General features: G+C 33.2%; 3 protein-coding genes across 7 annotated transcripts; 2 read left to right on the plus strand and 1 right to left on the minus strand.

Annotated features, from left to right (window-relative positions):
- Positions 1 to 1,291: 1,291 nt before the first annotated feature.
- LOC137834592 (putative WD repeat-containing protein C2A9.03) lies at positions 1,292 to 5,727 on the plus strand. Of its 3 annotated transcripts, none has more exons than XM_068642641.2 (10): positions 1,292 to 1,364; positions 1,971 to 2,143; positions 2,339 to 2,506; positions 2,622 to 2,708; positions 3,131 to 3,265; positions 3,384 to 3,494; positions 4,116 to 4,207; positions 4,296 to 4,401; positions 4,819 to 4,905; positions 4,996 to 5,727. In XM_068642641.2, exons 2-10 carry the CDS (start codon positions 2,000 to 2,002, stop codon positions 5,407 to 5,409), a joined length of 1,344 nt encoding a protein of 447 aa, XP_068498742.2. In that variant the 5' UTR covers positions 1,292 to 1,364; positions 1,971 to 1,999; the 3' UTR covers positions 5,410 to 5,727. The 3 variants fall into 3 exon arrangements, with proteins under 3 accessions (XP_068498742.2, XP_090158911.1, XP_090158912.1); XM_090302785.1 differs by having other exon boundaries at positions 1,330 to 1,364; positions 4,067 to 4,207; XM_090302786.1 differs by lacking the exons at positions 1,292 to 1,364; positions 1,971 to 2,143; positions 2,339 to 2,506; positions 2,622 to 2,708; positions 3,131 to 3,265 and having other exon boundaries at positions 3,385 to 3,494; positions 4,024 to 4,207.
- Positions 5,728 to 6,957: 1,230 nt separating this feature from the next.
- PSAG (photosystem I subunit G) lies at positions 6,958 to 7,692 on the plus strand. The gene has a single exon (XM_068642671.2). The coding sequence runs from the start codon at positions 7,045 to 7,047 to the stop codon at positions 7,528 to 7,530; it is 486 nt and encodes a 161-aa protein (XP_068498772.1). The 5' UTR covers positions 6,958 to 7,044; the 3' UTR covers positions 7,531 to 7,692.
- A 609-nt stretch (positions 7,693 to 8,301) lies between these two features.
- LOC137834603 (uncharacterized) lies at positions 8,302 to 11,623 on the minus strand. 3 transcript variants are annotated; one of them, XR_011084928.2, is made up of 6 exons: positions 11,373 to 11,623; positions 11,215 to 11,287; positions 10,412 to 10,477; positions 9,270 to 9,870; positions 9,058 to 9,116; positions 8,302 to 8,503 (listed from the first exon to the last, which is right to left on the minus strand). XR_011084928.2 is itself a non-coding variant. In XM_068642670.2 (6 exons), exons 1-5 carry the CDS (start codon positions 11,417 to 11,419, stop codon positions 9,091 to 9,093), a joined length of 420 nt encoding a protein of 139 aa, XP_068498771.1. In that variant the 5' UTR covers positions 11,420 to 11,623; the 3' UTR covers positions 8,302 to 8,503; positions 9,058 to 9,090. The 3 variants fall into 3 exon arrangements, 2 of the variants coding, with proteins under 2 accessions (XP_068498771.1, XP_068498769.1); XM_068642670.2 differs by having other exon boundaries at positions 9,663 to 9,870; XM_068642668.2 differs by having other exon boundaries at positions 9,542 to 9,870.
- Positions 11,624 to 11,873: the final 250 nt, after the last annotated feature.

The following is an 11,873-nucleotide window of genomic DNA, read 5'->3' on the forward strand; positions in this document are numbered from 1 at the left end:
GGTGGTGAGTCTCTTTGACATTTTGTCAACTTTCATTGTTTGTTGCCTCAAGTCATCCGCCATTTGCATGATTTGTTGTAGAGTGATAATATCATCATCCTCTTGTTCTATGGAGAGTTTGTTCACAATCTCCACATAGTTATGTAGTTGATTTATAAAGAGATTTTTTCTGAACAATTTTACTTATCTTGAATTTGAGACTTTCTACACCAAAATTATTATCTTAAACGAAGGTATCTATGTGTGGATCTACCACGAAGAAATGTTCTTTAATGGAACTTTAACTTTAACTGGTCGTGACCAAGAAATTACCGATTTTGCTCGGTGGGTTGAGAATGTCCAACTTATCAATTTATCCGATAAACTATTAGGGACTCATGTAGCCTATACTGGATTAATAATATTTTGTAACTAAGAAGGAACTTTTTAAAGTGACTATCTAAAAATCCGAACCATAAAAAATATTTATGATTTAAGTTAAAGTAGTTGATGTTTGTGTCTTATTTTTAATTTAAAGTGAAAAAGTTTATCTATATATATTAGAGTAATCATTACTTATTTAAACTTTAATTTATCTATATATTTTTTTAAATCAATAATTTAGTATTCATATTATTGCTTTAAATTATTTTGTATTTCATTTAAATAAATGTATTTGAAAAATAAACAATTGTATAAATGTTTTTGTTGAAATTATTTTAAGAAATGTCTTTTTTTTCTTGTTCTATTTATTCTTAATATAAATTTAAAAATAAAATATTTTCAAAAACAAAATTTGTAAAATTAATATACAAACAACTTTTTCTAATTTTTTAAATAAAATATGAATAATTTAAAATTTAAAATTTGTTTTTAGTGTCTACATTATATGTTTTTTGTTATTTTTTTTTGTAAACTTTCTTCTTCTGAATATTACAAAAATGTTTGAATATTTGATAGTAATAATATAAAATTCAAGTGTACTGTAATGTAATTTACTTTTAGTTATTTTATATAAACACGACTTTTTTTAACATAAGTTTTAAAATAATGTAGTTTTCTAAAGGTTTAAACAAGTAAATAATTTTTATAATATACCTATTATAATAGTTTATATCTATAAAAAAGTATTTTTAGTTCATATAATTTAACATTTCATTTCTCGATATTAAGATATCATTTACCAGATGGTTAATTTTGGTATTAGAGAATAACAGAATAATTAAAATTTAAAACTTCATATGCAGTAAAAAAAAGAAACAGAAAATTAAATTAATAATTTTATTTATTTATTTATTATAGTTTTGAGATAATTTGTTTATTTATATTCATTCGTTAATTTGCATTTCTGAGTGCTGAGATCGAGACAGCTCCTTCCAACAAGGGTTCGCATCAATCTCTCAAATCTCTTTTTTTCTTCAATCCTTTCCGTTTTTCAATTCCTTTCTTTTTGTTTTCAGCTCAATTATTCTTTCTTCCAATTTTCTTTATTTTTTTTCAATTTTACTTTTGATATATTAATTTCCCAGAACGAGGTTTGTTGTTTGTTGTAATAATTTTACGCAAATATCGTCAATTTCTAGATGAATATTGAGAAATTATCTAAATAAAATGGCCTTAATTTGCTTGTAATGTAATTTTGGGCTATATTATGTCAAAACCCCAGGTCTGGGTTGATATTGGTTATTAAGTTTTAAATGAATTTGGAAAAAAACTGTTAAATTTATCATTTTTTTTTGTAAAAATGCCCTTGATTTTATTTGTGTGATTTTGGAGGGTATTTTATCCGAACCCTAATTTCTGGGCTGTGTAAAGATTATTATTTTCTGTTAATGGGTTCATAGAAATTGTGGTTACTGGACTATTATTTTTTTTTGTTTTTGTTCATTTATTTGTTTACTTATACATGTAACTTTTGGACCCAGTTGTGGTTACTGGACTATTGTTTGCCGGTGATTTTCTAATTTTTTTCATCATTCTTATTGTTACAGGTTCTAAATTCTAATTACTTGGGCAGAAAATGTCCCATCACCACGAGGGTGATGCTGAATACATGGCGGATGAATGTGAAATGGAGGATGTGGAAGATGATGTGGACGATGAATCTATTGGTGAAGGAGAAAGGGGTGGTGTAGAATCTGATGCAGATGAATTTGATTACTCGGTTAGTAAATTACTGGTTGTGCTGTTTTATGAAGACAATGTTGATGAGTATGTTTCCTATAATGATTAATCATTTTCAGTCATTGGTGATGTCAAATTACCTTCCTCCTACTTCAATGATTCATCAAGCAAATGTCAACTATGTATACAGAGTTATCCTTAGATTTCTAGGACTAATGTTGTGGTTTTGGTACAGAGTGACAAGGTAGTAGACACTACAGCTGCTCAGGCTAGAAGAGGGCAAGACATTCAGGGAATTCCTTGGGATAACCTTAGCATCACCAGAGAACGATATCGGCGAACTAGGCTTGAGCAGTACAAGAATTATGAAAATATCCTTGGTTCGGGAGACCTATCGGGGAAGGTAACAATTGATATCTTTAGAGAAGACACCTTGATTGATTTTCTCTCTAGTCAAGGTCGTTTTTTCAGAAGCACAACAATATAACACCATTTAACCTGTCTATTATCACGTGCAGGATTGTAAGAATACCAGAAAAGGATGCTCATTTTATGACTTCAAAAAAAATACAAGATCAGTAAAGTCAACTATTCTTCATTTTCAGGTAGCTGTTTCTATTCTGGTTTCTATCAAGTAGCATGCTTTAAGTTTTAGGGTACACCGTGACATCTTGCTGCATGTTGGCTCTGTTTATTCTATTTCTATGAAGTTGTTAAGAACTTGTTATTGTAAGAAAAAGAAAAAAAAAGCATTCAAGTATATAATCAAAGTTTGCAGAAGTACTCTTAAGTCTACAACACTCTCCCTCCAATGAAAGCCTGCTGATATGACTGAGACGGAACATGAGCATACCAGTACTATAACTACCTATTTTGGTGCCTAATGCACCTTATGTTGAAATTAGCCAAATTTCTTAAAATGTTAGAACGGATTCAAAATTAGCTAAAAACAATACAGATAGTGTAGCTGCTGCACAGTTTTGTTGACAGTTGACTAACATTATTTAATTTTTAAATGATTTTTCAGTTAAGGAATTTAGTATGGGCTACATCAAAGCATGATGTATACCTTATGTCTCAGTTTTCGATAATGCACTGGTCCTCTATGACTTGCAAAAGTTCAGAAGTTCTTAATGTTTCAGGGCACGTTGCACCATCAGAGGTTAATATCCCTTGTACAAATGAACATCATAGACGTGTGATTGTTCATTGCATAAATTTATGATAAAATTGATCAATCACAATCTTAATCTTCCAAGTTATCACTTTTTTATTGTCAGAAACATCCTGAAAGTCTGTTAGAAGGATTTACTCACACTCAAGTCAGTACTCTTGCAGTGAGAGAGAAGCTTCTAGTTGCCGGTGGATTTCAGGGTGAACTTATTTGTAAGGTAATTTGATGATATGCTTGTTTTAGGCATGTTTACTTTTGTAATCTGTGGTAGATACATTTGTAACTTGTAACTTGTAAGTGTAAATTGTGCTCCTGGATCTCTGGGCATTTTATGAAACATGTTATGATGTTCAACATTTTAGTTATACAACTGACCTTATCAAATCAACATTTTAGTTAGATACATTTTGGTTAGGTCCAGTTTGTTCTTAATATGGTATTTAAGCCATTGTTGTTAGGATCATGGTTAAATAATACAATCATAGGATCCTACGAGTTGAACCATATCTTCCAGGCTTTCATGTCATCAAACCTGTTATTCGTATTTGATATTGGTGGAGTACTTTACTGTTGATTTGATACTTCTTTCTTCTTCATTATGCATCCTAGTCTTTAATTTTTCAGCTTCTCTTCACAAGCATTGGTTGGATAATCTTTTCATTCATTCATTGTCTATTAGGCATTTGCAAATGTATATATCCATAGATTAGACTGTACATGCTTATGTTTTATAGTTACTCTGCCAGATGCTGCTAACTTGTCCCTCATAGGAATTGTTCTTGGTTTTAGAACCATCAACAGATATCAAGATTTTATATCCTTTGTTACTGGAATGCAGCACCTAGATCGACCTGGTGTTAGCTTTTGCACAAGAACAACATTTGATGATAATGCTATCACCAATGCCATTGAGATTTATACTTCTCCTAGGTATATAGTTTTTCTTCTTCCAGTGGTTTTTCCATATGAATTATGGATATAGGCGCCAAGTTTAATGTACTTGTTTTATGATTTTTAGTGGTGCAGTTCATTTCACAGCCGCAAATAACGATTCTGGAGTCAGAGACTTTGACATGGAGAAATTTCAGCTTTCTAACCATTTTCGTTTTCCCTGGCCTGTGAATGTGAGTCCTGACAATTTTTTCTCTTCATTTCCCTCTCCCCTCCCAATACTGATAGATGGATACTTTAGTTCTGTTCCTTTGGAAATTGCGTTTCCATTTGTTTGCATCAGATTACATTGTCTTGCATTAAGGAGCAATTTTCTAATAGGATATGTTGCCTACATTGGCAATATGGAATGGGCAATTGGCAGTATCTGTTGTGCATTCGCGCACCCCTCTAACTATTATCTGGAAATCTTTAAACAATTTTTAGAATAACAGGAGAATGGGAGTGTCAATGACTCTGCCTTTGGAATATGATCATGTAACAAGCCAGTAGTAATGTGGATAATCTTTCTTTTGGATCATACATGTTAGTGGTTTTCTACCATTCCCTTGCTCTCTAATTTATTTTCCCTGTGTCTCCATTTACTGCAGCACACTTCTCTCAGTCCAAATGGTAAACTACTACTAATTGTTGGAGACAATCCTGAAGGTATGTTGGTGGACTCCCAAAGTGGAAAGGTAACTCCCTTTTTGTCCAACAACCGATGTTGTACCCCAAGGGAGCTTATGATGGAAATTTTTTTTAGTATGATATTTTTTGTTTTGCAGACAGTCGTTAACCTATCTGGGCACTTTGATTACTCATTCGCATCATCATGGCATCCCGATGGCATGACCTTTGCCACTGGAAACCAGGATAAAACCTGCCGAATTTGGGACATGCGGAATTTATCCAAGTCAGTGGCTGTGCTGAAGAGCAACCTTGGAGCCATCCGTTCAATCAGGTATTCCTCAGATGGCAAGTATGTGGCTGTGGCAGAGCCTGCAGATTTTGTACATGTCTATGATGTAAAAAGTGGGTATGAGAAGGAACAGGAAATTGATTTCTTTGGTGAGATATCAGGCCTATCTTTCAGTCCAGACACCGAGTCCTTGTTTATTGGGGTCTGGGATCGCACTTATGGTAGCCTTCTTGAGTATAGCCGGCGTCGAAATTATACATACCTTGATGCACTAATTTAACTTCAATATTCAAGGAGCAATAAATGACAACTTACTTTAGTTTCTGATTGTGCTGAGTTGGTTTTATGTATAAATTAAGTATCCTGCTAATGTTCTCTATACAGTAGTGGTAGGATGTGTTGTTATCAGTGTGTGGAAAGGGAGGGGATGTACAGGAGACTAGAAGGTGATGTTAGTGAAAATGGGATGGAAAGTAAAATATGTTGTATGTGGCTGCTTTGTGATGCTGAGAATATCAGTATTTACTTTAAAAAGCTTCTGTCTGTGGAGGCAGATTATATTGAGCATATAATTCATGATGTTCTTTGCTTCTTGCCACTCTCACCTGTCCTCTTAATGTTTTAGTGCAAGAGTAAATTTTTGAAGGGAAAATAATGGATTTTCCTCTGAGGATACAGCTTTTAGTTTTTCGCGTAGAAATTATAACAGATAACTAAAAAGTGGTGGGTTTGGAAGTCAGAAAAAGTAGATATTTTATCAGATATTTTATCTCATTTCCCCTTTTTTTTCCTTTTGTTTGTGTGCCCCTCTTGTCCATCTGAGGAGGTGATGCCACGATATGGCCAATGAGTTTTGTGTGGTAAAACTGGTTACTTGTTGAAGCAAAGTTTATAATTTTGTGTAGTATTTGGATTATAATCTGTCACCTTTGAGCCATAAAAAGTGATTTTTATTCCAAGGTAACAATAGAAGTACGGCTGAAGATTGTGGATTTATTGACATGTAACATTGTTAAATGGCAACAGCTATTAAAATTTTGCTTCTCCAATCGAAACTTGAGAACATTATTTTGGTAAAGGTAAGAGCTATGTGGGTAAAAAAAATGTTTAATTTTGGGTGCAATACTGGTTAACTCTACCTTTTTGTAATTAATTTATCCGAATAAAAATTTAGGCCTTTCGAAATACAAATAAAATTTCTTTTTTCAAGTCCATATTGTATTAATTAATCAACAATTTGTTAGTATGATCAATAATAAATTTAGTCTTTTTATGGAAAGTGTTCCTTCATTCTATCTAATATGTTCTTAATTTTTTAGAATATATATAGTTTATTTATGTATATTTTTTTAATATATGGATTTTAGTATAGTTTTTTTTATATTTTCTTTATTTTTTAATAATATTTAGTTTTCTTATATTTTTTTTTTATTCTCTTTATTTTTTAATAATATTTTTTTTCCATGTAATCGATTGTTGTTATTTAAGATATTGCGTTTGCGTGATGTCTAATATAAAAGTTTTAATAAAAAGCTTTAATAAAATAAATGTGATGTTAATTAAATTAACAGTCCTATTTTAGTTTTATGTAAGTATGCAAACATTAATTACATCTGTGGTGACTAGCAAGCAATTATAGTACTGATTCAACTGGGAATAGAAGCTAGCCAATTAAAACAATAAAGATAAAGCAATAAAATATCTGTGATCCAAAACTAGCCAATAAAACCAAGCCATGTCATGAGGCAAATCTTTATTCCATGGCTTACAATCAAAATGCATCTTATCTGTCTCTCCAACCAACCCTTTTCATGGTATATGATCCCTTCTCATATATGCTTCTATCCACCTACTCCTCCATTCTGCACAATTCTCTTATCTTTGTTACCTTCAAGTCCACACCTAAATCATCAAAATGGCAGCCTCAGCTTCATCCATGATATCAACTTCTGCAGCCTTATCTGCCACCATCCAAAAGCAGCATCATGTGAAGCCCTCCAACGTGTGCTTTCAGGGTCTGAGACCCCTCACAAGGTCCACAGCCTCAGCCAGAGTGAGCACCTCCAAAAGGGTCCCTCGTGGTAGTGGTGTTGTGAAGGCTGAACTCAACTCAGCCCTTGTGATAAGCCTCAGCACTGGCCTCTCCCTCTTCTTGGGGAGGTTTGTGTTCTTCAACTTCCAAAGGGAGAACGTGGCAAAGCAAGTCCCTGAGCAGAACGGGCTCACACACTTTGAGGCTGGTGACTCACGTGCCAAGGAGTATGTCAGTCTCCTCAAATCCAATGACCCTGTTGGATTCAACATAGTTGATGTCTTGGCTTGGGGTTCCATAGGCCATGTTGTTGCTTACTATATCTTGGCCACCACTAGCAATGGCTATGACCCTGCATTCTTTGGTTGATCACCATCATGTTCCAAAGTGCTTGTTCCCTTTTCCCTTTATCATTTTTCTTGGTAGTAGTATTGTAATGTCATGATGTATAGGTTCTCTCTAAGATGCCAACAACTTCAGCATATTCTAATTTGGTTTGCTATGATTAATGAAAAATGGGACTTCTCTAAATATGTTGAATTTGAACTCTCTTAATTCTGGTCTGCTGTGTCAATTCTTCTTTTTCTATGTGGTCGTCTGTGCAATTATGCATTCAGAAATTATCTCATAAGGTTCAGTGATCATTTGTTGATGTCAATTTTATTCATAAAGTATTTTGTGGACATACTTCTTTTGAATCTTGACTTCACAATTTACTAATTGACTACCAAGTGTTCTTGTTTTGTTTATGCTAATGTTCTAAATTACAGATGTCGCCATGTCATATTGGTCATATTCTTTTATGCTGTGAGAAATTGTGAACAAATATTATCACAATTATGGTTGCAGATGCCCCCCAAAAACCTTGAAGTTGCACTAGAATAAACAGTTGTAAACCATATTTTTAAAACCTTGCATGCAATTTGGTGATGTTCTTGATATTGTGAATTAAAACAATCATAATTATGGTTACAGTTTACCCAAAAACCTCGAAGTTGCAGTTGAAATAAGTCATAAACCGTTTAAAAAGCTTAATTGGTACATGCATGGGTGAACAATCTACTATAATAAGCGTATTTTGGCTGAGAAGATCGATCACTGGTGAGAAAATTAGTTTTGAACTTGAAATTGGGTATTCTGTACAGTGAAAGCACCATTTATTTATCTTCTGGTTATTGGGTTATAACAATTGGAAACTAAATATACAAAGGATAATTTTGTTGAACAAAAAAAGAGTATGTTGACTTTATACACTTGATGTCTCCTTCACTGTTCCTCTTTAGCTTCAAATTGGGATGGGTTAATACGTTCCACTATTATAAGCTCTAGGATTGCGATTATTCTGCACAAGAATCAAAAATCAAAATAGATATCAGAGCATCATTCAAATACTCTTCAAACCCCAGTTGCAGAGCCAAATGCAGTTTGTCATTGAGGTTTCACTGTGGTATTTGCTAAGGATTTATTCTGTAAGTGCAAAATCAATTCAACTTATCATGACTCAACCTCTTGAGAAACCAATAAACTACTAGTAGAATTACCCAAACTAAAAACAAGTGCCATAACCACCTCACAAATCATGTTTCATTTATTCCTAGACCAATAAAATACTTTGCACTTACTAAGGGGAATTATTGAGTGATCAGAAAACAAAAAAATAACCAGCTTTTCCTTTTAGGTGGGGTTGGCTATGACATGGATCAACTAATTGTATTCAGCACTAACAAAAAAATGAAATGCAAATACTTAAAAAAATGCATTCACCTTTTTGGTAGTATTTCAATTTATTATCCTTGGAGTCTGGTTATAAAACTTGTTGAAAAGATTTAATGGGAATTTTATGCATCAAAAGCTGTTGATTGAAATATTGCTAGAATTTGGTGAAAAATAGCTTACACAAAAAGACAGAGGCCATTTGTTCTTAACTGCTTACTTAAAAGTAATTCCTCGTCCACCTACAATAAAAAAATTGATGAGACTCAATTACAAACACCAAGAATTAAATAGAAATTGCTAATGGTTTAATTAATTGAAATCCCAAACTACAAGGCAACAACAGATACAAGTCTTCCCTTGGGAATTCAGAAACAACACGAAAGGAAACTAACATTTAGAGAACTCCTCAGTCACATCTTAGAATTCAAAACAAAGCTGTATGCCTTTTTCCCAACTTCCTTTGTGTATAACTCATAACAGTACCTCTATTTCCTTCCATCTATGGCCAATGAAAGGAACTATTCCTATCTGAAATGGAATTGTATTACTGTAAATAGAATTCGAAGAAATTACAAAAAAATAAGGGCCAAGCTCCTCTTTTTCTCCCTCCCTGTATACAAAATTATCTTTTATTTCCCCTTTCTATAAGTAACTCCCCCCTTACCCCAATAGTGATTCCTGGAAGGTTGTGCTAGTCTCAGGCACATGGGCCTTGGACCTCCTAGAGTAGACCAAAAGAGGTTTCTCACTTGTAGGTTGTGCAAGAACTATAGGCAATGAGTTACCATCAAGACCGCCCTCGCTAGTTTCGGCCTTGTCCTCGAGGCAGAAAGAAGGGAACTTCTCTTTGATAGTCTCTGCTGCCTCCCAAGTTGCCTTCTCCACTGGTTGAGCTTTCCAACGGATGAGCCACTCAGAAATTGTCTTTCCATTTCGCTGCTCTTCTGTAGTTGCTAGTATTGCTTCAGGAGCAACTGGTTCTTTTTCATCTACCTGCATGTCAGAAGCACTTGAATTTGACTCTCAAAGAAAGCAACAAATAAAATAAACTATTCCTATCTGAAATGGAATTGTATTATTGTTTACTAACAAGGAAGGGATTACAAGAAAATAAGAGCCAAGACCCCAAGCCACACACGCCTCTTGGATCCAATCCAATCCAATCACAATAATCTCAAATCATATCCACCCCCCATTTATTCCCTCTTACCCTATATATCAGATTGCATCTCCTTTCATTCTCCTATAACTAACTCCTCACTTCTCCCTAATAGTGATTCCTGTAAGTTTGTGCTGGTCTTTAGGAACTTGGGCCTCCTAGTGTAAACCTTCAAATGTTTTTAAGCTGTTCAAGAACCATAGGAAATGGGTTCCCATAACTAACACCCTTTTGAACTAAAATTATTAAACCATCAACAATAAGATCGTTATTAAACATGAAAAAGGAAATACAAATTATCAACTAAATATTTTGGACAGACTTAAGGAATATTACTTTTAATGGAGTAATAATGAGATGTGCAGATCAACATACCCTTGTGGTGAGACCATGATTTGACATAACTTCATGCATCTTGCGCATAAGCATTTCTTCTTCAACCTGAAAATCAAACTCCAAAAATTCCATAATTCATGTCGATGTAGATGACCACAAGAACATGGTTTCAATGAAAGATCAAATGAAGTTAATTATGTCCTGAAATATTAACACCCTTCTCCCCAGGCTGAAAAAGATGGTGAACATGACAGCCACCATGCTATCTAATGAGGGGTGGAGGATTCAACTTAAAAGTAGGCAAAAACCATAAAAAAAGTGTATCATAAACATACAATTTAGAAGATAAATCAGATAAAGAGCTGCTAACATCGATGAACAAAGGGATTAGGGGAAAAATGACATGAGATTAAAACAAGATATCAAGTGAACTGGATCTGTAAGATAAATTGTTCTTTATTTAGAGCAAGAGACTGATATCAAATGAGCTACAATCACGCGTTAATTAATACACAACTACAACCAGAAACTAGTACCAGATTCCCAATTGAAAGCACTTTACATCACACATGGAATTGCTTTGCTACTACCAAAAACCCTCTATTCTTTTAATCAGACAAACAAACAACATCCTTCCACTATCAATTCCAAACAAATTGGGATCAAGTCTCAAAAGAAAAATAAACAACAAAAAGTAATTTTTACTTATTTTTTGCTAAACCGGTAGCATAGCAGAAGAAAAAAAGTGGAGAAACAAAAATACAAGTCAAGTGATGCAAAACTGCAAACCCTAAAAACCAAATTGAAAACTGGGAAAATCAAAACAGTGGAAACATAAAAACCTGAAGTTTTCTTAATTCATGGAACATCGATCTATATGCTTCCATAAGAACCTCATTCCTCCTATCCATGTGCCTGTTAACGCAGAATCATGAAATTAAGAGCAATTCAAGTCAATCAAAATAGTGAACAAAACAAGTGTTGGTTGAAGAAAATGTACTTCACTAACTCCCCGGTGTGTCTTGGGTCAAAATTTCGGAATTCCATAACGATAATGGAAATTGACACTCCAATTTGAAAAGGGGTTCTTCGGAATGCTGAGAAATTCGTATAAACCCTAGAAAAAGGACGAAATTGGGAAAAACGAATTACTTCAATATAAAAGAATCAACTTTCGTTATTGTCTGGGTTTTCAGGATTTTCTAATGAATTTTCTTGCTTTTTTTCATATTTATACTATTGGTAATTAACATATCTTTTTATCTATAGCTTATATATAAAAGGATTTTTCTTTTATAACTGTTTTGATACACACAAATTTATTTATATTTTATTTTTATTTTATTATATCTATATCTATATATAAAGGGGATTCCCTTTTTAACTACCATCTTATTTTATTTAAATTTTATCTTTATCTTTATATCTTATTTTATTTGTTATTTTGTGAAAAATTTAAATTTTATATCTCAAAGAGTTTATATTTAAAACTAAATATTTG

This window comes from Phaseolus vulgaris, chromosome 5, assembly GCF_051622355.1.
Source record: "Phaseolus vulgaris cultivar YP4 chromosome 5, ASM5162235v1, whole genome shotgun sequence".
Classification (NCBI taxonomy): domain Eukaryota; kingdom Viridiplantae; phylum Streptophyta; class Magnoliopsida; order Fabales; family Fabaceae; genus Phaseolus; species Phaseolus vulgaris.